This window comes from Hydra vulgaris, chromosome 02, assembly GCF_038396675.1.
Source record: "Hydra vulgaris chromosome 02, alternate assembly HydraT2T_AEP".
NCBI classification, from domain to species: domain Eukaryota; kingdom Metazoa; phylum Cnidaria; class Hydrozoa; order Anthoathecata; family Hydridae; genus Hydra; species Hydra vulgaris.
Window position 1 is genome coordinate 50,048,422 of NC_088921.1, and position 27,089 is coordinate 50,075,510.

The 27,089-nt window shown below is 28.5% G+C and overlaps 2 protein-coding genes and 1 long non-coding RNA gene across 5 annotated transcripts in view; 1 reads left to right on the top strand and 2 right to left on the bottom strand.

The window, feature by feature from the left end:
- Positions 1-300: 300 nt before the first annotated feature.
- On the bottom strand, positions 301-1,821 carry LOC100198712 (hydroxyacyl-coenzyme A dehydrogenase, mitochondrial). Its single transcript, XM_065791252.1, has one exon. It carries the CDS (start codon positions 1,662-1,664, stop codon positions 672-674), a length of 993 nt encoding a protein of 330 aa, XP_065647324.1. The 5' UTR covers positions 1,665-1,821; the 3' UTR covers positions 301-671.
- A 3,876-nt stretch (positions 1,822-5,697) lies between these two features.
- The window catches only part of LOC100207156 (coiled-coil domain-containing protein 180), a 105,879-nt gene continuing 84,487 nt past the window's right edge, over positions 5,698-27,089 (top strand). For 2 of the 3 annotated variants that reach the window (XM_065791253.1, XM_065791255.1), the window contains exons 1-3: positions 5,698-5,844; positions 10,337-10,443; positions 19,413-19,476. In XM_065791253.1, the coding sequence (XP_065647325.1) occupies positions 5,780-5,844; positions 10,337-10,443; positions 19,413-19,476 (236 nt within the window). In that variant the 5' untranslated portion in view covers positions 5,698-5,779. The remainder of the gene's footprint in view (positions 5,845-10,336; positions 10,444-19,412; positions 19,477-27,089) is intronic. The other variant, XM_065791254.1, reaches the window with a different exon arrangement.
- LOC136076538 (uncharacterized) lies at positions 8,397-8,989 on the bottom strand. The gene is made up of 2 exons (XR_010636354.1): positions 8,866-8,989; positions 8,397-8,724 (listed from the first exon to the last, which is right to left on the bottom strand). It is a non-coding gene; the product is annotated as an uncharacterized LOC136076538 (long non-coding RNA).

Consider the following 27,089-nt stretch of genomic DNA (forward strand, 5'->3'; position numbering starts at 1 on the left):
TTTGAGTTATGCACATTGCAAAAGTTTTTTATAAAACTAAAGAAAAAAACAATAAATAAAAATATAATAAATAATAATAATAATAAATTTAAAAAAAAATGGGATTATTCATATATATTATAAAATTAATTTATATTGATTTTATATGCAATTGTATTGTTTTTATATGTAAACTTTATTTGAAAGTGTGCAAAGCCACGAGTATTTTATCATGCAAAATAAACATTTAGATTTAAGATTATGCTTTAGACTTCAACTTTGTTAATTAATACCTTGTGATAAAAAAATAAAATAAAAAGATGACAACAAGCTTACTTGAAAATATCTCATACACATTAGACCATTTAAATAAAAACTTCAACAAAGTATAAACTTTTTAAAAAATAAGACAATGTTTGGAAATAAAATTTTAAAATTTTAAAACAATAAAGTAAAATAGTTACGAAAAATCATTTAAATAATGTTAATTAGAGAAGAAACTTTAATCAAAAGAAATTTTACTTTCAACATTATTTTACTAGTAAAATAATATTTACCTGTAAAACTTGTAAAATATTCAATGTTTTAACACCAATAAAATCAACAGAATAAACTCTGAAATGATATCCATTTCAAAAAAAGTTTTATCATGAATGTTTAATTGAAGTTTTTGACTATTTTCTACATTTTAATTAGTTTGTATACTTGTAAAAACCTTCTCCATTTTTTTTCCCAAACTTTCCCATTTCAACGCATCTGTTCAGCATTTCACTTGGGTTAAAAAGTGGATTGTCAGGGTTGTTCTTATGCCAACCATCAACAATAAACTTAATAGTATCCAGACCAACATAGTCTGCTAGTTCAAAAGGGCCCATTGGATAACCTGCACCAAGCTTCATTGCAGTATCGATATCTCGAGCATTTGCATGGCCTCTTTCTACAAAACGAATAGCTTCCATCATATAGGGTACAAGAAGGCGATTGACAATAAAACCAGGAGTATCTTTGCAAGAAACAGGAATTTTCCCTAGATCTTTTGAAAACTGGAATAATGTATCAAATGTTTCCTGAGATGTGTTTTCAGCTTTAACTACTTCTACAAGTTTCATTAATGGCACTGGATTAAAAAAATGTAACCCACCGAATTTATCAGGTCTTGAAGTCACTTTAGATATTTCAAAAATAGGAAGAGAAGAAGTATTTGATGTAAAAATACAATGTTTCGGGGCTGCTTTATCTATTACTTCAAACAATTTCCACTTTGCATCAAGATTTTCTGTAATTGCTTCAATCACTAAATCAGCATTGGCAACACCAACACTTGGCTCTTTTTCTGTCTTTATCCTGTTCAAAGTATCGTTGACAAATTTCGAAGCCAGTTTTGGCTCGTCAGGAAACTTTTTTTTTGTTATCCTGTCAATCGATTTTCTGACCATTACCATACATTTTTGCAGATATTCATCTTCTTTGTCTACTATAACAACGTCAAAATCATTTTGTGCAGCAACTTGTACAATTCCAGCTCCCATTAACCCCCCTCCTATTACAGTAACATTATTTATATTCTTCTCTTTACCATCGTTAGTAGTGCAATACTTAGCAGTTGAGTTTACAAGTCCACTTCCGTAAACTTTAAAAATATTTTTACTAGCTGAGCTAAGAGCAACGGATTGCAAAATAGGCATTATTATTGGACAAAAATAATTGATCTCAATATTAAACTAACTGTTAAATAAGCTTTTTCGATTACTTCATCACGAGGTTATTTTTGTTTTTTTTGTTTGATAATAATTCTATGCGAATGAACAACGAATCTAATATTTTGACTTGTAAAGAAGCCATAAACAGCCGCAAAATCTTTTTTTTAGGGTTTTTATGCGACGGCCTACTGGGCCCCAATAACACTATTATATTATAGAGGCTATCTGGTGAACCTCTCCACTTCATATAGGTTTTTCACGACTACATTTTTTATACCATGTTTTACATTTATTTTATTTTTTGTTCATAGGTTCAACATCCAGTAATGTATTTTCAAAGTTTTATTTTTTCAAATATTATTCGAGGTCTTTTTCTCCTTCTAAATGAGGATAATTATGACTATTATATCCAATAGTATTATTTTTGTTATTATAGCTATCCTCGTTAATTTTGCTTTAGTATTATTATTATATGACTACTAATACAATCCAATTGATTAGTATACGTAGTATTTTTAAATAACCGTGAAAGGCAATATTGTTATTGTTAGAGCCATCCTAATGGAGAGGTGGAGGGAGGGGGCGTAAAGCATGTCTATCCTCCCGACAAAAAATTTATTCAAAAATTAGTCGGAAAATTTTTACCTGTAGTTGACAGTCGACAAATATCAATAAACGAAAACTTTTTTTTTTAGTTGTAAGTCGGCAAAAAATAGATAAGCCCCCCGGCCCTCCATCACCCCTTCTTTCAGATTTTTGCGGGACGGCCCTGGCTATTGTGCATACTTAGATTTAATGTATGCTTATAATGGCGTCAAACAGCTTTGATTTTTTAAAAAGCCGTTTAAAAAAAAGCTTAAAAATTTTAAAGCAAATAATTTTGATTAGTTAAATTTTTTTTTAATTAAAAATTTCCGTTTGTTTATCCTTGGAAAATAAAAGGGTTAAATATTAATTTCAAAAAAATGTTTATAAAAATATTACTCAAAAAATTGTATGCCTCAATAGCACTTCTAGGAATATTATTTGCGCAAATCAAAAATGAATATATATATATATATATATATATATATATATATATATATATATATATATATATATATATATATATATATATATATATATATATATATATATATATATATATATATATATATATATATATATATTCATTTTAGTTCAGTATAGCCAAATCAGTATAGTTCAAATCAATAACCCATTTGATATTTCAAATAGGTGGAGTCTAATAGTTGGTATCAAAAAATAATCACGGGAAAAAAACAATAAAATAACTTATTAATTATTCAAATAATAATTATTTAAAATAATTATGATATTTCAACTATTTATCATAATAGTTTAGTACTACTAAACTGCTACAATAGCAACAAGCTGCTGTAGTAGTATGATGCTGCTGTAGTATTTCAATTAAAAGTTTTAAAAACAAAAATTACTACAGTTGCTTTTTTAAATATATTTGTTTTAAAAAAAGAAGCTCTTTAATTTAAAAAAGAGAACCAATTTGTTAAAATTAAACATGCTACTTAAAAAAAGACTTAACAAAAAGACTTATTTACATAAAAAGAATATTTTCAGACATTTTCAGGAACAACGGTGCCTAAGCATCCAACCTTCGTGATTACAAATAATGATTAGTTCTATCAGAAAAATTCACAAAGTGGAAGTTGTGTTCTGTGTTTGTGTTTTTTTTTAAATTTATTATTATTAATTATTTATTATATTTTAATTCATTATTTTTTTCTTTAGTTTTTTGAAAACCCAAAAAAGCTTTTTGAATACAACGGTACTGATAGCTTAAAAAAATTTTACTTCATATGCTGTTTGCATTGATTCTAGACTTCGTTTTAAAATCATTTTTACTGTTTCTCAATTTTAGTTTTTTGAGAAACAACAAATTACATAAAGGGTATTTAACAAGCAGAGCCTTTTAAGGAAGGGACGTAGGAGGATTAGAAACTCCCATACAAAAACTTACTTTGAAAATTAGTTGCAAACTTGGACCTTTAGGCGGCAGTCGCCGAATGTCAGGACGAGGATCTTATTTTTAAAGTCGTTAGTCGGCAAAAAAACAGATACATCACCCCCCTTTAAGATCTCTTTAGGACGGCTCTGTAAATAAGTTGTACGAAAGTAAATTAATTATAGTCATATAGTAGTTTAATTAAGTTATATTCAAATTGTCTAAAGTCATAATAAAGTAATGGTCTTCTTATATTACCCAATATAAAAATTAAAAAACTTAATAATACTTAATTATAGAATACAGTTAACTGTATCGACTTGTGGACATGGCTTGCAATAAATAAGCTTGTGTAGTATGGCCGACAACACCGGGAGTCAGAGTGCCCCCCACTTTTTTTTTAAATGCATTTTTTTTTTTAGAAAATTCCATATATAGACGATTTTTTTTAGAAATTGATGACTGTGCCCCTCCACTTCTAAGCCCGTGTCGTCGGCTATGTATAATAATAAGCGCGTTAATTTGTTTATCATTTCCATCTTTTATACTCTTTTTATATATCTTTTTTTAGTGAACTAAAATTATTTCTGAAACCAATCATTTTTCAATATCTCTTTTAATTACCAAACACTTCATCAGAAAACAAAAATTACTACTATTCCAATAGTGCGTTTTTATTTTAATTAAAACAGTAAAATCCATTGCATTACAAAAACGAAAATTTGGTATTCTTTGGAGGAAGTATAAGTGAAAAAATAACAAGCACAATTAAGAAAAAAATTTAAAAAGTCTGATTGGTTGCTTCTATAGTTTAACTAAACTTTAAAGTTAATTTCATAAACTATTACAACTAAATCTAAAAATGCATCTGGAAATTTAATATGTGATATAAGTGATTTTTTTAAGGGCAGAAACTATTACGGACAGAAACTTTTGAGCAATTTAAACAATTATATAAACTTCCTATCACCTATATTAAAAAATAATCAGTTAATATATGCCATTCCATTCTAGTTCTTATTGGGTCAGAGTAATAGTTAAGTAATTGGTTAGTAGTAATTAGTTCAGATTTCTGGTAAAAGTACTTCGGATAGAAATTTCCCTGACAAAATTATAAAAAGTAGTGGTTAAGATTTTGTTATTTAAGAGTTCAGTGGGCTAACGACTTGATCACAATTTTAAACCGGTATGTCTCTGTTGACTTGTTTTAAAAACAAAAATCTAAAATTTAAAAAATTTAAAGATTTAAAATACTCTTTATTAATAATAAAGAGTTTTACATTTTTCATATCTTAGTTTTTAGTTTTTTTTTCTGCCGTAATGTTTTAAAATCCATTACATTTCCCGTTAATCATTGTGGCAGAAAACCTCTTGTTTGTTATGGTAATCGCCTAGAGATTCAGTCAACAAATTGAAAAGAAGCATTTCCTATTACAATTTTAGTCTGATTTGTTATGTTTTTTTTTATCTTTGAATGGAACACAAATTTGTATAATTTAAATTTTTTATTGATGAAAGTTTATGAAAATTTTTCCAATATTAAAATTTGTGTTCATTTATCAAAAATTAAAAACAAAAAATATTTCTACAACAATATTTAAAATTAATTATTAATGATGCAAAAAGTTTATTTGTAATTATTTGTAACTAAGTTACTAATAATTTTAATAAATAATTTTATTATTTATTACTTATATATAAATAATGTTATCATTAAATAATGTATTATAGTTACTAACTATAATCATTATCTTGAAAAATAATTATTAATTTAAAGCACCTGCATTTTAATTAAATAATAATATTATCCAATATAAATTAATACTCTAGTTATAATATTATAGAATATAAAAAAACATACAGTTTATTATTTTGTATTATATAAATATATTATACTATATTTATTATCTGCTATATTTTAATATATTATTATTTAATAAATATAATTATGTATTGATATAATATAATATTGTATTACAATATTACATTAATATTATTATCAGTATTACTGATATCAAAAATAAAGAAAAAGTTTTTTAATATAGATTATATTATAGAAGATAATAATATTTATTTCAATTTTAATTAAATAATATAGTTTTGCAAGAAGTTTGAAGAAATGTCTCATAAAGTTTTAACTCAAACTCCTGCAACACAAATCAAGAGTTTATATCTTGATAAAAAGTAAGACAATGAAAACTTTTATAAAACAGATTTATTTTCTATTAAAAATTTTATTTATTATTATTTTTTCATTATTTTTTTAAAAGATTTATATTTAAAAATATTGCATATATGCTATTTTGCTAATGTCATAGTTAAAAGCTGCAATATATTAGGATTCATTTGTTGCATCCTATTTTCTCCTGATAACCAGAATGGTTATATTATAACCCTCCTCCTATGTTGCAGTGCCGTTTCATATTCTATATGTGTAACAGTATTCACAAATAATACACTGATGGTCTCACCTGTTTAATCAGCTTTATTAACTTAATTAAATTTATATACTTAATTAACATTGTTAATTAAGTATTTTTAAAGATTTTTTTTTTGCATATAAACTGAAATGTTTTTAATGTTTCTTCTTTATATCAGGTTGCAATAAATTTTCACATCTTAATTATTTTTAAATCATCACCTTAATTATTTTTTCTGATAAGTTTCTGTTACTAATTGTTTTAACGCTATGTTTTTAAAGTTGGGTTGGAGTTGTGCTTGCATATAGACCTTGTAATACTATTGTTTTACTATTAATGGTAAAATAATGAGTTTTAGATTTTTTGCCATTGTACTTTTTTTACATTTTTTCATTCTGATTCACTTCCAATAAGACTGCAAGCAACCACTATTAAGTTGGGATTTACTAGAAAACAGAGAATAAATTTACAGAGTAAGGACAGTTGAGAAGATTTGAAAAGTTGTAGGTTTTATGAGTAAGAAAAACATGAAAATGGGATAGAGCTCCAAAGGGATAAAGTGCGGGGAAAAAAACTAGGCGAATAAAAGTTTTTAGAACATGCCGGGACAGATCCAGTAAAAGGATGAGACTTTGCTGAATGTTAAGTCAAGTGAGAATGAGTTTTGGTTGATGTAACTAGAGACGATGGCTCCTTTGAGCAGCGACCATGATAGTATTTGTAGAAAAGAGAAAGAGATGCAACAAAATAGGCAGATAGAGCAGGTCTAACTACGTTTACAATTTATTTTTGGACCTTGTCTTGAAGAGAAAGAGCATTATTAGAAAAATCAGCTCATATATGACAACAGTATTCCATAAGGGTGGAATAAGATATTTGTAGAGGAAGAGAATGGAATCAGAAATAAGATGACTGTAAGCACAATAAAGAGAAGCAACCTTAGCAGATGCTAACTTAGCAATTGATTATTATAAGCAATTGATTATTAAGATATTTTCTATAAGACATCAGTAGTGAACAATAATCCAAGAAGACAAAAAGAAGAGGATTTAGTGAGATTTTGTCATGAATTAATATAGGATATATATATGTCGACATTATTGCAATAGTTGTTTGCAGTAAATAACTTTAAAAAAAGTAAAGTTTTGTTGTAGTTAAAGTTCACAAGGGACTGCAAGCCCCAATCTGTTAGAGAAGTGATACCAGGTTCAAGATCGGCTGCCTGTTCTAAGCGATCTGACATATAACTGCTGATGACTCAAAAATTGAGTCATCAGCAGATAGAGCCACTTCAGATGTATGATTGTCAGAAAGATCATTAATGTAGATATGAAACAAAGCAGGACTAAGGATAGAATTTTGAGGTACCCCAGAAGTTACTGATAATGAAGAAGAGTGTAGGCCTTTGAGAATGACTTTAAAGCGGTTAGTAATGATTTGATAATCTCAAAAACTTTCCTAGATACACCATCTGAAGCAAGTTTTTTGATAAGACCAGCATGCTAAACTTTATTGAAAGCTATTGATATGTCAACACGGCTGTTTCAAACCGCGCTTTATGGCTTCTTGTTATTTTTTGAAAATATTGACTTAAGGGGTGTTACTAAAACATTTATAACTTTTGAGATATTAGAGATAATTTTGTTTTGTAAAAAGAATAAAAACACCAATAAAATGTTCAATCTTACGACATTTAATGCATTTGTAAAAAAACCTCTTTTAGTTTAGAATAAACGCGACAAATGATGAACTCGGCTGAATTTTACTAGTTGGATATTACTTTTTATAAAAAAAATCAGAAAAATATATTTCTGATAATTATTATTAAATACACTCATTGTTAGACTATTAGAAAACAAAAAAACCTTACTTAATTATTAAAGGTTAACTAAAACAGAATGTATTGAAGTCTGAAAGCAAATCGCAATTTTCGCAAAGTTATGAAAAATTTTGTTAGAAGGGGGATAAGCTGTTAAATGAGTACGTTTTTAAAATAATTTTACTAAGCTGATAAATTCATTGCATTATAAAATAAAGCCAGATTTCGATTTTGGAATATTTAGTTTAAGCATTTAAGCTTAAGCGTTTAAAAAACTTAAACATTTTATTTCTTTCTGTGCATACAGTTCTAATAATATGGTGTTAGGTTGTTAATAAATAAAGACTCACCAAGTCTACTAAAATAATTCATGACCTAATTTGAGTAAAAGTTTTTGAATTAACCTTGCTTTTGGTAGTAGAATTATTTTATAGCACTTGAATCGATAATCTCTTCTCACCAAAAATAAAGACTTTATTTAAATATACAAATAGCTAATTTAAATCTTTTGATAATTCGTTTCTATTTTCATAAAAAACCGTTTTATAATCAGTTGGTCCATTGATAAGTTCTTAAAGTAGTAAACTATCTTTGTACACCCAGTTGATACAAGATTCATACCTCATTCAAAACCAGAAGAACAATTGCTTTACTCAAAATTGTGACTATAGCGTTAACAAATTTATTAACTATTATTAACTAGTTTTTACACCAACTTAATATATATGAGACTTATATTCCATTCTTTAACCAGAGAGGAGGTATGTAGAGCAGAGGTACTGCAAAGGTAGAACTAACTTCTGATTCTAATAATTGAATGGACATCTGATACATAAAAAAAATGTTACATATGATGAAGAACAATACATTTTTTAAATTAACTACATAAACATAAAAGATCATACCCAACAAACATACAAGTTATTCTGATCACAAGTTAAAATAATAAGCTATATTTATACATACATTTGATGCTAGAATTATATTCCATTCTTTAACCTAAGCAAAGGTATTGCATAGGTATAATTAACTTCTAAAGATAGGAACAGAATGGGCACCTACCTAATATATAAAATCAATATAATAAAAAATAATAACTATTTTAAACAAACATTACACAGACATATTAGAAATAAAATTCTCTTATTTGTAAATTAAGGATCTTATATAATTTATCTTTGATGTAAAAAGTTTTTTTTGTATTAATTTTTTAAATATTTAAACTAAATTTGATGACCACAAGACAAAGACCTTGTCTATAAAATAAATTTTCGCCACGCTCACGACACACAACACACTTTCTCAGCTTTCATGTGCAATTGATTTAAAACAAGATGCAAGTGTTTTAAAACAAGGTGCAGCTTCTGCTCTTGATTTCTTACTGAATGCAACTGTCTTAATTCCTTATTTACGCTATTATGCAAACACTCTTCCTCCTCTTCACTCATCAACCCAGTAGTTTTATGCAATTTTAAAAATAGTGGCACATTAAAAATGAGTTCAAGCATATTTCGTGTGATTACTTTGCTATTGAGTTTCAAGAATGAAACTCAATAGTAAATAAATTTATATAATGATGAAGCTCAGTACTTTTGGTATCAAAAAGAAATTTTTGCTTAAAAAGAATAGGTTGCAACTTATTAAAAACACTAAACAAATGTACAAATCTATTTTTAATCGCCTCATCATCAATAACAATATAAAGTGGTTTCTTAATCCTATTTTGCAATGATTACCTACAAATACATTACCATGGTAAGCTTATTGCTCAACCGTCATATCTTTAAGGGCCTTATTAAGAGAACTTTCATGAGTCCCCATGCTACTTTTGAATATTTTTTCTAGGTTTTCATGCTCCATCTGCAATCGAATGTACTAAACGTTGAAAACTTTGCGTTGTGCGCGTATAAAAGAAATTTTTTCAGAAATATAAAGGTTAAGATAATCTATATCTTCACCCTAACATGCTAGACACTCATACTTCTCTATATCACACAATACACTTTTTTCCGAATTACCAATAATTTCACAAAAATAATGAAATAAACTTTGGCACATACCACTCTGCACCCAATCAGTGTTACAATCATATTTTGTAATTAAACATCTGATACTTTTAGCAGCCCACAATTCATTTGTTCTTCCATTCTCATTATGTGACAAAGACAAATCAGCTTGACACAGGAGCAACAATTGAATTGTGAAACTTACCTAGAGCTCTTAAGTTTCCACCTTGTCTATTTTCACACAAGTTCTTATTGTAAGCACTTTCCAGAGATTGTATTGTCCTCCTTAAGATGTTACAATTAGCAGACTATAATTTTATGTTGACTAATATTTGGTTTTTGTTAATTTTTTTGGTTATTTACAAATTCTTAGTTTATAGTAAATATACAAAAATAATTCATTTAAACTTGTAAAAATTTGTTTCTTACAGGAGCAACACAGTCTTTGGTGTCAATGAAAATTTTTTAAATGAGCAGCAAGCTAATGAACAACGATCGCAAGCTAATGACATAAGAGGACTTATTTCTGATTTAACAAGTAAGTTTATTTATGTATATTATAGTTTTATTTTTATAGTTTTCCATATTTTATTATTTTGCAAGGATTTTTTTTTCTTTTTTTCTGTTTTTTTATTTATTTTAATTTTTGGAGTAAAATTTTATTCAAAGTCAGTTTTTGTAAAAATCAAAATTAAATTTATTTTGTAATATGTATTTCTTCAGCAAGAATGCTCAATGAATGATATCAGAACTTTACATGTTGTATAATATATATATACACACATACCTTAAAAGTTATGTTGGGTCAAATCATATATATTATTGACATCTCAAATTTGCATTGTTTTGCTATAAAGTGAATTGACTATAATAATAATTACAGATCAACATACAAATATAAAATAGCTAATGTAAAGAAGCAGTGTTTTCTAAAATATAGATGTACTTAAGCATTTATAATAATGGATTATCAGTATGTGGCATAATAGGAACTGTTTATTGTTTTTTATAAATGCTAACATAACTTGGCATTTTAGTGAAGCTGCACTGAACTGTGGATGCTTTAGAGAAGCTTTTGGTCAGTGCAGCTACACTAAATTGCTTAATTGTTTTTTATTTATAAAAAGATATTTTAGAACAAATGCAGTTTAACAATTCTAAGCGACTCGAATTAACATTTGTGCCCAATAAGTAATAATTCAAACTAGAGATAAATTGTAAAAGCTCTGAGATAAAACAATTGGAGTCAATGTAATGTATTACATTACTGAATTACTACTAAATTGTGTTCTATATTTCAAAAATAAAATCGTTAATGGGTGTATATCTTTTTATTTTTTACTTTAAACGTTATTCACCTCTCTAAGGCTGAAAGGGCCCTTACAGTCATGGAGACTACTTATTTTTTTCTTCCAGTATAAGATAATGAATGCTGGATCTTCTTGAATCTACTCATAGATTTTTTCTTGTGCCTCATTGATAATGATTATGCAGCTCTACTTGTTATCTGCTAATGAGAATACAGCTCTAAAACAAAGTTTAATCTAGTGAGACCATAGGCTTTACAAATTGTGTATATACACTACCATCCATATTTATTTAAGTAGCAAAAATATTTAAAAAAATTGTTTTTATTTGATGATTTATTAGTTTTTATTTTTGAATTATTATTTAATTAAAGTAATTCAAAAGTATTTTAATTAAAGTGTTTTGATAAAAATTACAAAGTTTATAAGATACATGTTCAAATTGGTTGAAGAGGGATTTCGTGTTTATTTGACATAAGCATACTGTTTTGATATTCACTTATTAATCATGCAGTTATCAAGTCTGATATTTATGTTAATTGTTTATAAATCAAAAAGTTTTATGTATATCATATAGCAAAAAAAGAATAAATACTTCAATTTCAATAATACAGAATATTATTAAAAAGAATAAAGAAACTGGAAGTGTAGTCAATTAAAAAAGATCAGGACATTGTCAAATTACATCTGACACCAAAGAAAAAAGAGTTACAACTACTAATAAATAAAATAGATTGTTAACTTTTTGTTAGGTCACGTTATCTTGCTACTGTTAATATGTAGCCCAGTACAACCTGCTGCATGTCCTGCTGCTTTGTAGGGTATGTTTTTTTAGACAAAGGCTAGGAGAAGGCAACTCTGACTTAATCCACCCCCTGCCTTGAGACTCTTGGTTGAGTAAAGGCTTGAGATGGCTTCTGTCTTGTAGAAGGATTTCTAGGTAAAAACATAAGGGAAAAAAATAGATTCTATCTGTTGACCAGCTTTGCACCCTCTTTTTCATCTGGCTTAGATGTATTTATAATAAATTGTTTCCAATTTAGGATGTTGAATGCTGGACTCAATGCATGGTTTTGCTTGTGTCTCTATTTTTATGACTAAGCAACTCATTCAATTATCTCCTAATGACAGTACAGCTCTATAACTCAGTTTTATGGTTATGAGGCTGGCTAGTAGTCAGGTTTCCCAAATTCTGTGGTAGCTCTCAGAGAGACTGATTCCATCAACAGTTGTAAAGTATCAGAATACTAACAGTTCCATTTTGGGTATAGATGATGTCACTGTTTGTACTTTTGGTGTGCATTGTGTATGCCACATTAGTAGCCCTTTGTTATAGCTTAGGGTTTATTAATAGTAATGTGGCAATTGCTTATACTATTCAAAGTGTACTGAGTACTATTTGTGCTTAGAGTCAAGTTCTTTACAGAGTAATATAAAATTTTATTCGGTAGGTAGTTTTATAAACTTTTCTTGATACTTTATATATGGGTTGATTTTGTTTTTTTCATTTTTGCAATTAAAGATGATTTTTCCAAAAAAATCTAAGTCTTGTGTTTTTAAAGTAGAATTTGTGTAACTTTAAATTAAATCAGGGAAAACAGGTAGTGGATCAAGGAAATATGGGGGAAAAATTATGGAAATCCATTATAAAAAATTGGCAGACACTCTGCTTTAACAAATCAAAGCGACTAAAGTACCAAAAACTATAAAACGCAAAAAACCATTGCCATCAACATGTTCTCTAAATCTATCATTCACTAATATTTGTGGTCTTTGAAGCAACTTTTCTTTTGTTAAGTCTTATCCTTTGTAAAGTTTACCAGACCTACTTGCTCTTTGTGAGACTAACTTGAGTTAAGCTGTCTCATCTTGTGATCTTATTGTTGATGTTTATCTTCCTTTAGTTTTAAAGACTCCAATAATCTCATGCTTGGCTTGGGGGTTTACATTCTTATGAATTTAAATGAACCCATTTGTTGGGAAACTAGATTTGAATCCACAGACTATTCTTTTATGCGCTTTTGTGTAGCACTACTTCACCATTTTTTTTGTTCTATATTGCTTATCTATTGTTATTTCTAATCAAATTGACCAAGCCTATTTTCTTTATCCTTCAGCCAATATCATTGTTATTGGTAACTGCTCATCACACTAAATGGCTTGGCTCAGTGTCAGTGACTCTGAAGGCTTTAAGGCCCACAACTTTTGCCTTTCTCAATCTATAACAGTCAACTTTCTAATTCATTTTTCAGACAATCCAAATCATTTATCAAGAACTGTTGATGGATAATGGATCAGTGTTTAAATCTAGTGAATTTTCAAACATATGTGAAAAATGGTCTGTAAAAAAGAAGCATAGATGTGCATATAGACCATCAGGAAATGGGATTGTGGAGCGTAACCACTGCACAGTAAAACGAACAGCTGCGAGGGCACAAATATGTCCGTTAGTAGCGGTATTTTGGTACAATGCAACACCAATGGTGGGAACAAACGAGGAATCTGCACCTGCTTCTCAAAAAAACAAGTACGTTTGGCATCTACCAATTCAAGAGGAGAAAAACACTGAAACTCAGGAAAGATCACAACAAGTTATGAAAACTTATAGAATTGGAGAAAAAGTTTATGTTCGCCCCGCTGATGCAAAGTGCACTTCAGTTTGGAAAATTGGTACTGTAACTGACATACTCACAAACACAAATATTGAAATTGATGGTGTACCAAGACATGTGCGAGACGTGAGAATAGCTCCTGCCTCAAATTCTTCAAACGCTTCAAGTAAAATTGTTATCAGTAAAGAAGTTGACAATGGTGAAAGTGATTTAGAAGATTTAGACATTTTTGCTGCACGAGAGGAAGGAACTGAAGAAACAGTTGTTGACGCTGAGGAGGAAGCTGACGGCACAGAAATCGTCGATAATTTATTACCAGCAATCAGATGATCAACCATGTTACTTAAGAACTTCAGTTCTTGGGGTAATGTGATAATAGCTGATCTTTATGAAACTTTTTTGTTACGTTTATAAAATTCTTGTCATAATATTATTAAAGTTAATTGATGTAATTTATTAGTCAAGTCATAAGCTATTTTTGTATATAATAACGCCCTCAAGAACTTTTGTTTCTGTATAAAAGTTGTAAATAGAATTTAATAAAAAGAGTCAAAAATAAAAGTAAAACAAAGTTGTCGTATTAACACCCACTATTCTCAGGTCAAAAAATATTGTATTTCATTTCAAAAATTAGGCTCCTGAGACTTCTGGAGAATCTTTAACAGTGTCTATAATAAGGGCTAATCTGTTACTCATCTCTCTTGCATGGTTCAGATTTTGTTACCTAATCTAAAGACGAAGCTGAATTTTTTGCTAAGAACTTTTCATTAATCTCATCTCTTGATTCCACTTGTCAAATCCTACCAAATATAGCTGATAAAAAGGTTGATCCATTGCTAGACATTCATTTCGCTCCAGCTTCTGTATCTAGAGTGGTTTCCTGCTAAGACTCACTCTCTTCATTTTGTTCAGCTGGTTCATATAATTTGCAATCTTTTAAGTTGTCTGTTAACCGTTATCTTGCTTAATAAGCTTCAACTATTTTTCTTCCAGTAACTTCCAACTAATAGTGGTTGCTTGCAGCCTTGTTGGAAGTAAAGATTTAAAAAAAAATTTCCTAAACTTTGAATAGATTGCAAGGTGATCTTGTAGCTGTGACGATGTTGAAGAGACAATTGATGGAAGCAGGGCTTTGAAGCAAAATAGCTTCAAAGAAACCTTTTTTTGGCTCTAAGTTTAGTTAGATATTTAAAAAAATCTCGCAATATCTTTGTCTCTGGAAAGTTGTATTATTGGGGAGTAATTCATTTTTCAAGAAGATATTGGTTTTAAGCATTCTTCAAATAAGAGTAAATTATAAATTAATTTAATGGGATTTTTTCTTGTTTTTTTTTTGTAAACTCAATAAATACTGAGGTTTTGCAACTCACAGTTTATCGTCATTAAGACAAAGAAAATGTGGTTGAAAATGTTAGACCTCACAGTCATTAATTATACAGTTAATTATATTTATATAATCCTATAAATGTATTGAATTGAAGCCACTCAATAATTGTTAACTTAACTACTTGTGATTAATTGCTGGTTTTATTTTTGGTTTGAGTAACATTTTAAAGTGCAAGGTCAATGGTCAGTTTGTCAATTGTCCTGCTGATGAGCCTATATGATTCAAACACATTGAACAACATTTCAAGTATCACAAAAAGAAGATGTTTGAAAGTATAATAAATATCTGATTCATATAGTTTGCAAAACTTCTAAGTTGTCTGTCAATCATTATTTTGCTCTATAAACTTCATCTTTTCTCTTCCAGTCTTGTTGAAAGTGAAGATGTTGAAAAAAAAGGTTATAATAATTGCATAACTTTATAATGAAATATGCTAACATTAAGTATTTTTTATAACTTTTTTTCGCTTTTTGGTAATATTTCGGATGTTTGACAGCCCAGGTTAGGGTGCATCACAAAATATATTTTTTTTATTTCAGTTGTCTGCTATTTTATTTTGTTTTACCAGCTGACATAAGCATTATGTTAAAAAAAAAAAAAATTTGGACAATATTTAGAGGTCCCCCAGGCCCTTGATAGTTTTGCAGATTTTAATTAACAGAATAAGCCCTAAATAAATTATTATAATATTTAGTCTTTGGTTTCTATGTTTTTAATCTTTGGTAGCCATGTTTAATTTTGATCTTTTTGTTTTTTCTTTCATAGTTTCACGAAATGGATTTGAACAATAATGCAATATTAGACAAAGCAGTAACACCTCCTAAATCTAATAAACTCGACAATTTAATTCTTTCTTCACCGGTGGCAGTCAGTCATCAAAAAACTCCAGAATCCGGGTCAAAAACTAAACAACAAACTCGACTAGCCACGGACATCTTTGGGTTAGGAACCTCAAATTGTGTTGATGATGGAACAATAACTGGCATTCGGCTGCCAACATGTATGCAGGTTTTGAGGTGTATGATGTACCACGCAAATGTTGCTACAAAATCTCAGCGACCAGGGTCTGTCGGTGCTCCTGCTAGATTCACAACTGCAAAGATCGTGCTAGACCAAATTAAAAAATTCTATGAAAAAGCCAACATTCCAATGGTTACAGATCGTAGAGCCTGCGAAAAAATTGTCAAACTGCTTGATGATAACAACAAACTTCGTTCGATAGAAAAAAGTCGACGTGACACTCCATCCACGAAACAAAAACTGGAGGAAATGCAGACTATGTTGGCATCAACTTTTCAGCTCTGGCCTCCAAATGTGGAAAGTCTCATTAAGAATGCAGATGATCTGGCATTTCTTGACTCAATGAAAGGTGAACTGAACTGCCAGTTATGGGGCTTTTGACAAGACACTTGCAAAAAAAATATCCAGACGCCATTGTCGAAATGCCGCAGAAATTGAGCGTATGAAGCGAGCACATCGTGAGATTGAAACATCATCAGCCATGGTATCATCTGAAGTTGTGTTAAGCGATGAGGGCAGTAGTATCCGATCTAACAGTTCCGCTTCGGAAGACGATGTAGATTTTGAAGCTGCAACAAAAGAAAAAATTTCAAAATGGCAAAGACTTCCACTGGGAACAACAGCATTTATACCTACAAATGTGCTTAGCCGACCAAATCTTGTGTCACTGGCAACTCGATTGAAGATGACACCAACACAACAAGCAGCATTCACACAAGGATTGATAAATGAGTCCGGAGGCGATGTTTCTGCGATGGTTGCTGCTTCTTATGCAACTGCGGATTGTTCACGACGCAAGGTAGTAAGTGCAATATCAAATAAAATCCACGATGAATGGGTACCACCTAAACTGTGTTCCTTGCATTGGGATGGAGAAATGACTTCAACTCTTAGGAATCATCGTATTACAGAAGAACGCATGACTGTGATTGTGGGCAATGCTAAGCAGATTAAGTTGCTGGGGGTTCCAAGTTATTTCAAAGCCACAGACCAAACATGCGGAAAAGTCATAGCTGAATTAACAATGAAGCTGATGACCGAGTGGAATTGTAATGATAGAATTGTGAATATGACATTTGACACAACAAGCTCAAACACTGGCAACTTGACAGCTGCTTGTATTGCCATACAAGATAAATTGCAACGTGCTGTCCTTTGGTCAGGCTGTCGCCATCATATTGTTGAAGTAATTCTTTCACATGTTTTCACGGATCTAAAGATTGAAGCATCAAAATCACCAGATGTCACATTATTTACAAGACTTCGCAGTAATTGGGATTTGGTATCATATAATTCCTCTCAAGTACTTCCATTCTGTCCAGCTGATCATGGCATGCAGGCTCAAGAGCTCCTGGCAATAATAAAAGGTGAGGTGATCGCTCTAGTCAACAAACAGGTTGAATTTCTACGTGATGACTACCGAGAATTTTCCGAGCTAATGCTAGTCTACCTGTCTGCTTACAATGGTGAAGTGAATTTTAGAAGACCTGGTGCTCTGCATAAGGCTCGCTGGATGGCCAAGCTTATCTACAGCCTCAAAATTGTACTTTTAAATCACAAATTGCAGAACTTTCACCAGGAACAATTACCAGTCGTCACCAAGTTACAAAAATACGTGCATTTACAACATTCGTTACTCATATTTACATCACATGGTGGCTCACATGCAAGAAAACCGTAGATGCGCCTTGGAATGATCTACAGCTCTACAAGCACTTACTGGAATATGAGGTTGTTGACAAAGTTATTAAATCGCCATCTTTGGTATCTAACTGCAGAAATGGTTCCTCTCGCACTGTTCAGTGATCGTGTATCTTTGTTGGAACGACAAGCTCTAGCAGATGCTATACTCAAAGTCAAACCGTTGGCTGATCTGCAAGCGCCACTCAATCGATTTGGTAATGGATGGGGCAAATCACGATTTCCATTGTCCATTGATCATTCAACACGGCTGTGTGACCTTGTTCAGGTTGATTCATGGTTCACAATTTATCGTCTTCAGTTGGATACCAACTTTTTACAACTTCCTGTCAATGAGTGGAACAAGTCTGCTGCTTATATATTGAATAATGAAAATGTTGCAGCAGTGAATGTTGTAAATGATGGTGCCGAGAGAGGTGTCAAACTAGCATCGGACTTTTTCGAACCTGCTCGATCGGATGAACATTTTCAAAACGTTCATCAGGTAGTCGAAAAAGATCGCAAAGACATTCCAAATCTGCGCCTCAAAAGAAAAAATGTCACAACACAACAAAACTAACTGGCATTCCGATAACTGCATTATATGCAAAAATGTTAATCACAGTCAAACTGTTTCAGATTTCAATAATTTCAACTTTTACATTTTAAAATTTATATTTAGACTAGAGATTTAACAAAATTATTCAATAATTTCAAGTAAAATTGCAGTTTTTTTAATGTGGCTCTAAAACATTGAATTTTGAGGTTTAACATTATTATAGTCAAAATAGACATAATTATACGGAATTTTCTGTGACTGTTTCTGTGATTTATTCAGAGTCGCACATTGGTGGTAATTTGAATAAATGCTTTTCTTCATGGGGGACCTCTAAATGTACTTAGATTTTCAAAATCTTTTGCCAAAGTTATCTGTAGTCATAATGGAACAAAATAGAAATATAGACAGCTCTGAATTAGACATTCAATTTTTTTCGATGCAGTTGTGACGCACCCTAGCCCAGGTCCAATTTTATTTCAACCATTTTAGAAAATTTTAAAAGGATATTGAAATGGTAGTACTGTATAATCAGACTTGCCTTTTCATATTTTCATTTTCTTTGAATATTGGAACCTGAGGTAATGTAGTCCAGTTAATCTCATATCACAGAGAAAAACTTTAATTTTTTGATTCTCCTCTCTCTTTCCTAAATCCACTTCATTTTTAACATATTTCAATTGAGAAGTGCTTATCGCAAAGTAAATTGTGTCAATAAAACTTTTTTTTTGATAAATGCTTTTTTTTTTTAAAAAAAGATACTAAACATATGGTTCACTAAATATTTATTTTTACCTAAAAAATTATCTTATGTTAAATTTTAACAAAGCAAGTTTCTGACATTTGCAAAGCAAAGCTCCTAATATTTGTACACAGTTACTAATAATTAAATAGAGTGAAAGTTTATTGTTATTTTAAGATTTTTCGTTTAAAAATTATTTTTAGTCAGTGAAAAACCTGAAGATGAAAGAGGAATTTTAAAAAAGATTGAAGAAAGCCGTAAGGAAAGGTTTGTGTTTAGTTTATTTTGTCTTCTATAATCACAATAGACACCCTAGTAGAAAATGCTTAGACAAGAAAAGAAGTACACTAGAAACAGAGTATATTTTTGAAAAGGTGATACCTTGATTAGTTATGACCTAGTTTTAGGAATGGTCCAAAAAAATTAAAGTAAAAACAAGAATTCTTTAAATATTTGTTTTAATAATAGAAAATGTTCAAACAAGAAAAGAAGTATGGTATGAGCAGAATACATATTTGGAAGGCTGATACCTTGAATAGTTATAACTTAGATTTATGAATGGTCCAGAAAAATAAAAATAAAATTTTCTTTAGTATCAACAGTTGTTTTAAACAAGAATGTTTTAAAAAAAAATTGTGGTGATTAGATTCTGAGATGTCATGGTAATATTGATCCATTGATAAAACTGATCCCAAATAATTTTTTTTCTGAACTGGTCTGAGCAAGATAAAATTGGTCCGGAAAACTTTTTTAGTTTATAATATTATCAGGGAAGGCAAGCTGGTTTAAAATTTTTTTAATAATTTAATTAAAAAAAAAAATACCCTGATAGAACTTTGGGTGGCAAAAAATGAGAATTTTAAAAAAAAGCTTCAAATTTTTTTGTCTCTGAAATTGGAAAATTATTATACAAGTATAAAAAGAAAAGTAAAGTAACTTGATATATTGACTTTTTACAAAGGCTTATATTATTCAAGAAATAATTATATATCATAATAATCATTATTCATTGAAAAAATGATTATTATAATCATTATACCAATTGGATATAATTTTATAAAGTCTAAAAACAAAAGCTACAACAATTGATGCAACTTAAAATTATTATAATTATTATAATGCTCTTTTACACTTTTTTAATTATATTCCAACTTATTATCAATTTTTTTAAATCAAACTTTAAAAAACCAAAAATAGCTAACTGAAAAAGTTACTTGCACAATTCAATAATTTTAACAAAATTTTGGTCCGTTATCAACTGGAAAATTTGTGCGCAAATATTTAGATAATATATAATATTAATATATAATACGGATCATTTTTTTGAAAGCGGACCAATATCAAAAAATTGTTCTGGCTGGACCATAAGTTTCAACAAAAATTTTGGTCTGGGATAAAATTTTTGCAGATCAAAAATTCTAGCGACAGGGAACAATATTAAACCTCATGTTATGGTCCCCATGTCTTAAATATATAAAAATTAATTGACGTTTAAAAATTCCAGGAAAAAACTTTTTGTTGTTAAATATTTAATAATTTAAATAGTTTATTATTACCCTACAGATTCAGAGGCTTATCTGCTTTGATAGCATAGCTCTTTCTTTGGATAATCAATTGATATCATTAAAAATTTTTTTTATTTAATTCTCAAACTTCTTGATACTTTTTGATTCTTATATAATGGTTTGTATCTTTATGGTATGTATCTGGTCATGGTATGTATCCTTGACTTATGCCATGGTTGCGTTTTAGTGTTATTTACAAACAACTAACTGTAACTTCTCTCAAATATTCAAATTGTTGTAATATGAATGTAAGATATTTATTATTATACAGTGAAAAAATTCAAAATATTTTTCTATCTAGAAGCTTTGAACACTGTCTTCCTAAAATTTCCTCCATAAAGCTTTGTTCTTTCAAAGCGCAGCTTTACATTCTGCTCTTCTGCTTTAAAGAAAATTCTTAAAATTGTATGAATTTTTTAAGACAATTAAAAAGCTGTTGGTGTTTCCACTGAGGTGATGTAGCTCAATGCAAGCATGATCATTTTAACCTTTGTTTTGTTTGGTAGATCTAAAAGTGATTGGTTTGCGCATTTTAGATTAGATACAATAGATCAATTTTTTAAATTTATTTATACTAGCATTTTTTTCATTTCTATCTGATAATCTAATCATTTCAAGGGTTCTAATTTCATCTTGAAAATCAAAATTTTAAAAATCATCTTTGCTAACTATACATCAGGGGCAAGGATGCTGAAGTTTCTATTTTGTATATCAACTAACTAAAGTATCAAAATATTAACCAAGTATCAAAAAAAAAAAAATATGTTTGTTACAATTTAGCTTCAAAAAGTCGAATTTATTTTTTTAGTTTTGCATAAGATTCTTGTAAATTTTCTACAAGTGTAATAATAACAACTTGTTTCTCTCGGCAGCGGCCTTGTTCGTCAAGGTTCGTGTTTCTGAGTTATAGACTTGAGAGAGGGTTATAACCACTATTAAGTAGCCTCCTCATCTGAAGTGGCCTTCTAGGCCTTGAGGAGGTGTACAGCAAAAAAAAAAAAAAAAAAAAAAAATAACTGTTGTAATCTCATCATAACTAAATTTATCTTTTCCTTAGATGCCTCTCAACAATCAAAGATGTTTAAACATATTTTCAAAAATCTAGTTCTCTCAAATATTCAAGTCATGGAAAATCATTTAAAATGATCTTCATTTTTTTTTTCTGCAAGTAATCTTTTTATGATATTTGCATGGAAAAATTTTGAACATATTTAAAAAAAAAATTTCCTTTAAAATATTAAAGTGCTTGCTTAAACTCTTGTTATCACTACTTGGTCTCTAAAAAGTTTAAAAAAGTCTAAAAAGTTTAAAAGTCTAAAAAGTTTAGCCTCTTGTGTGTTATTAAAAGCACATGCATTATTTTTAATTTGTTTACTTTACTTGCAGGAATTAGTAAACAAAGCATTAGAGGAAACATTTGATCTTTGAACACTAATTGGATTTCTATAAATTACAACCTTCATCTAAATTTTCTTTCTTTTTAAACTTTTTTTAAGTGGAAAATTTTTAATTGAAATAAAGCGTTGATCCATCTTCTTTTAAATTTAGATAAAAATGTTTTATTTTTTTGTAATTATTATTAAAAATATATTTTCATAGGAACTTATTCAACTATTGTTTTTTACCTTTATTTAGTTTCTTCATTAAATTTTATCATAGTCACAATAAATAGAAAGTCTAGAAATGAATAAAGGATCATTGTTTTAACTCTTATAAAATATAAGTTGCAGTTCACTGTTTTCTTCTTAACCTTTCTTGAGTTTTAACTGCATTGATAATGGCTGAGGAAAATTATGCTATCTTAAGATGTTTTGCTTCAAAATGTTACAAAATAACAAGTTTTCTTAAAGTTTCTTTATCTAATATTCTGTTAAACAAAAAGTGGTTTAATGATTTGATAAATGTCATTACTAAAAATAGAGTTATGGATACTTCATTTTGAAAATGTATTACATAATTTTATTAACATTTTTTTGATGAATTTGTGAATTGGATAATAAGTTTTCAATTAAAATTATTCGAGATTCATATTGAAACTAGTTTTGTAGTTATTAGAGATTAAAACTAGTCTTGTAATTATTACTTTTTTATCTACCAATCATATTTTGCCAAAATATTAAATTTTTGTCAATAATTCTCTTTATCTTACTTTATGTGTGTTTGAATGAATTTTAACAGAATCTTTATCAGCAATGCTCTTAATCATTTTAAAATGTTGCTTGTTCAACATCTCCTTGTCTACTTGAGCATTATGTTTTGTAATTAAAGTTTCCTAATATAAGTGAAGAACTCCAATTCTAAAAATATATCATTTCTAAAAAATTCAATTATCATGACTAATAACAATCAAAAAAATAACAATAACAATAAAATAACAATAAAAACAATTTAAATCACATTTAAATCAAGATAATTGTTTCTGCTTTAATAATTACCGAATCCTTCTTTTAAGTAATGATGATGATGATGATGATGATGATGATAATGATGATGATGATAATGATGATGATGATGATGATGATGATGATGATGATGATGATGATGATGATGATGATGATGATGATGATGATGATGATGATGATGATGATGATGATGATGACGATGATGATATATATGTGACCAAATAAATGTTATTGATTTCAAGATTATCAAATTTTTAAAATTTAGTCGCCAATATTTATTAGTATATGATAACTTATTCTGTATCTTCCATATAATAAGAAACGGGTAATAAAGCTTTAGTTCTTTTGCCACTTAAAGAATATAGAAAATATATTCATCCAAATTGAGATTTTAATCCTGCCATTTTACATTATCCTGCCTTCTTCTAGCTGCCTAACATTTCCCATCAAAACTAGACTAGAAATAGACTATGAGTTTCTTTCCTTTCAGAACATCAACAAGATCCAGGGCTGGGCAAAGTGGGTTTTTTGCGGTTTGGGTATTTTGGGTTTTTTTAAAAAACCCAATGAAATAGAATTTCTGGGTTTTTTGGGTTTTTTGTTTTCAAGTTTTTTAAAATGATAAAATTTCTGATTTTCTTTTTATATTAAAATTTATATTTATATTAAAAAACCTCATTTTAAAAAATTGTGTTTTAAATAATAAAGCTTATATTTTATAGAAAGTTTGTGTGGCATAAAATTATAATACAATTATAATACAATTAGGTTTTAATTAAGTTTTAACTGTTTAAGTATTTTAAGTCGTTTAATTAACACTTAACAAGTTAAGTTAAGTTCAACAGTTATGTTCAACGGTTATGTTCAATGGTTTTAAGTTTCACTGTCATAAGACTATATGACCATTTTACAATTTAAGTTTTGAAAACTGTTATTATGACATTGTCATTTTTTGCTAAAATTTTAATATCTTAAACAATTTCGTTATGATATTAATTGAATTTTCTAGAAATCTCCATACTGCATTGTCATGCAGTCATTAATATTTTTTCATTTTGGCTATGATATCTAGCATTTAAAAATAAAACCCTTAAAAACCCAAAAACCTACTTTCTCAAATAATAAAAAGTTTTTTCTAGCTCTGACAAGATCCTGTCATACAGTCTTTCCTTTATCTTAAAATTAATTTATATATTTGAATATATAATTAAATTATATATTTAAAATAATAAAAATAATAAAATAAATAAACTTGATTACTTTAGTGAATAATAGTTACCAAGATTTTCAATAACTCTGCATCTATTTCTGTGTAGAGTAGATCTTGATAAATTAGTTTCATGCAAATCAACACTTGTTTTATTGAAGATAGCAGAGATCATAACAGCCTGGGGTATAATACTAATTCTATACCAAACACTAACAGCAAAAGTAGCTTCATGTAGTTTATAAGGTGTTAGTTCTAATATTATTTTAGATTTTTTAAAATTAGATACATTATATTTAGAATCATCACTTTCTTTGCATTAAACGAAACTTTTAAATGGGTCATATCATTTTCACATTAGGTTTGTTCATCCTGAGCTTTGTCTATTCTTTTCTTGTCTGGTGACTTTTGTGATTTATCAAATATTTGCACAGTCCTTTTCTCTTATTGAAGGACTTTCTTAGCTGTCTTTTCTGATTATTCAACTGCTTAACTTTTTCAAATCTCTCCTTTCTTTGCAGAGTCCTAAGTTACACACCTATTGATTGCTCTATCCTGGTTAACTAGATTTCTGGTTCTTGTTTTTAATGGACAGCCAATCATTTCTTTGCTGGATTGAAACTTGGTGCTCATGTATAAGCTAGAATCAACTGAAATATATATTTCGGTCTTTTCTGTTTAAAGTTTAATTCCAGCACACAAAAAACACTGTCTCAAGTGTCATTTTTAGGCTGGCATGCGCAATTTTAAAAATTCATCTTTATTTGTTACTTAAATTTAAAAAAAAAAAAAAAAACAGTGAAAAAAGTGCTTTGAATAAATTCTATGTAGTTTATTTAAAAAAAAAACAACTGATAGAACGAACATTTTATTTAAGTTCTAGATAAAATAAGAAAAATAAAAATGGTAATAAAAGGCTGGCAAAATGAAGAAGACTGATATTTATATTCATTGATTATGGCTTAAGTACATAAATTAGATAAAAACTAGATATAAAAATTATATTAAAGATTTTATGGAATATTTTTCAGATGCAGAGATCTTCTTAAATTGCTTTAAACTTTTCTTTTTTGCTGTATTTTTTTGTCTGTATGACTTATTTTTTAAATATATATTGGTTTATGAAACTAAAAATGTTAAAACCATTTTAAATCAGATGTTTATTAAACAGATCAAAATTTAACAAATAATAATCACAAAAAAGTGTTATATCAAAATGTAGGTAAGTAAAAGATGATTACAAAATAATTACAAAATCCCGCTTTTGAATAAATTTCATCCTTTTTTCATTGTAGGTACATTTAAAATAATAAATCCCTTAAAAATACCACAAAAACTGATAATTTTAAAAATTTTCAAGTTTTACACCGAGCTCTTACACTCGCCTTAGATCAATATCTTTTATATATTTGGTCTTTTTACATCGTCATTTGGCTAAAATTTATCTAATCTTATTACAGTATTTATTTGGTGTTATTGCTGTATTTTTAAATATATTATTTTTTTGCTGGTTTTCATCAAAGAATTTTGAAGTTAATATTATTTTACATTCTTTACTCAGCTTTGTTTTAATTTTCACATTTATTTTTGTTTTTTATTATTATCCAATTTTTGTCTTTTATTATTAAAAAGAGTTTCTTACATCCTTCACTACATGTTTAATTCTTTACATTTTTGCTGGTATCATTTTTAAAAGCATTTGTGCAATGTCTTTTCTACTATCATATGTTATACATACTTTTATTATCATTTCATCAAAAATATATTGGTGCTTTTAGACAAATTTGGGTATGGTTGGGTTTTGGCTATTTTTTACTGCAGTATGAAATAGGCGTAAGTTGTGGGGTAAAGCATAAGTGGCGATGACGTTATTCTGACAGGATAAACTAGTTATCAGTGCTGATCTCATCGAAATGCCAGTAATAATAGACGCAACTCTGAGGAGATGTTTATTACTTAACCACTACACAAATTTAGCATTAATGCTTTTTTCCATTTATAGGCCTTACATTGTTGTATGCATGCTTTTTATTTTGCAGTCAAAATTTTATTTTGTAAGTTTTTTTTTGGTGATATATATGTTGTATATCTTTGTTCATTTTAAGTGTTTATAAAAAAAAATTTATTATTGTAAGTATTGTTTTGGTGCAATGTCTGTCTTATTTTTGTCATTGTATTAGTATATTTTTGAATAATGTTTTATTAATCTTTATTTTTTGTCTTGACAACTGTCAAAAAATGCCTTGTTCGAAAAATAATTCTCCTCTATTACTTAATTTTCTCCTCAGGTGTTCACTGCTTGTGTGTGACACAAGCAGTGAACACCTGAGCAGTGAAACTATACTTTTTAGTTCTCATTTAGTACTACACTTTTAACTAAAAAATTTTATTAAAAAGTGTAGTACTAAATGACCAAATAAACCTTACTTCTACTTTAACTGTGACTTTTGAATGCAGCATTTTCAATGTAAAAAACTTAATAATATTTAAATTTTTGAAGCACAAAAAACAATATTGCAAACACAATACATAACAAAGCACAACTAACAATTTTACAAACACAATGCATTACAAAACACAATTAACAATAATGCAAAAATAAACATTAAAGAAACTTGTTAAAAGTAAAATATTTTTGATTAACTTTTTCATTAATCAAATATTGACTAACACAAAACACAGAATGGTAGTTTATTAAAAGTACAA

Bases quoted from the DNA above. Each gene is read 5' to 3' on its own strand.
- LOC100198712 (XM_065791252.1), bottom strand. From the start codon at position 1,664: ATGCCTATTTTGCAATCCGTTGCTCTTAGCTCAGCTAGTAAAAATATT.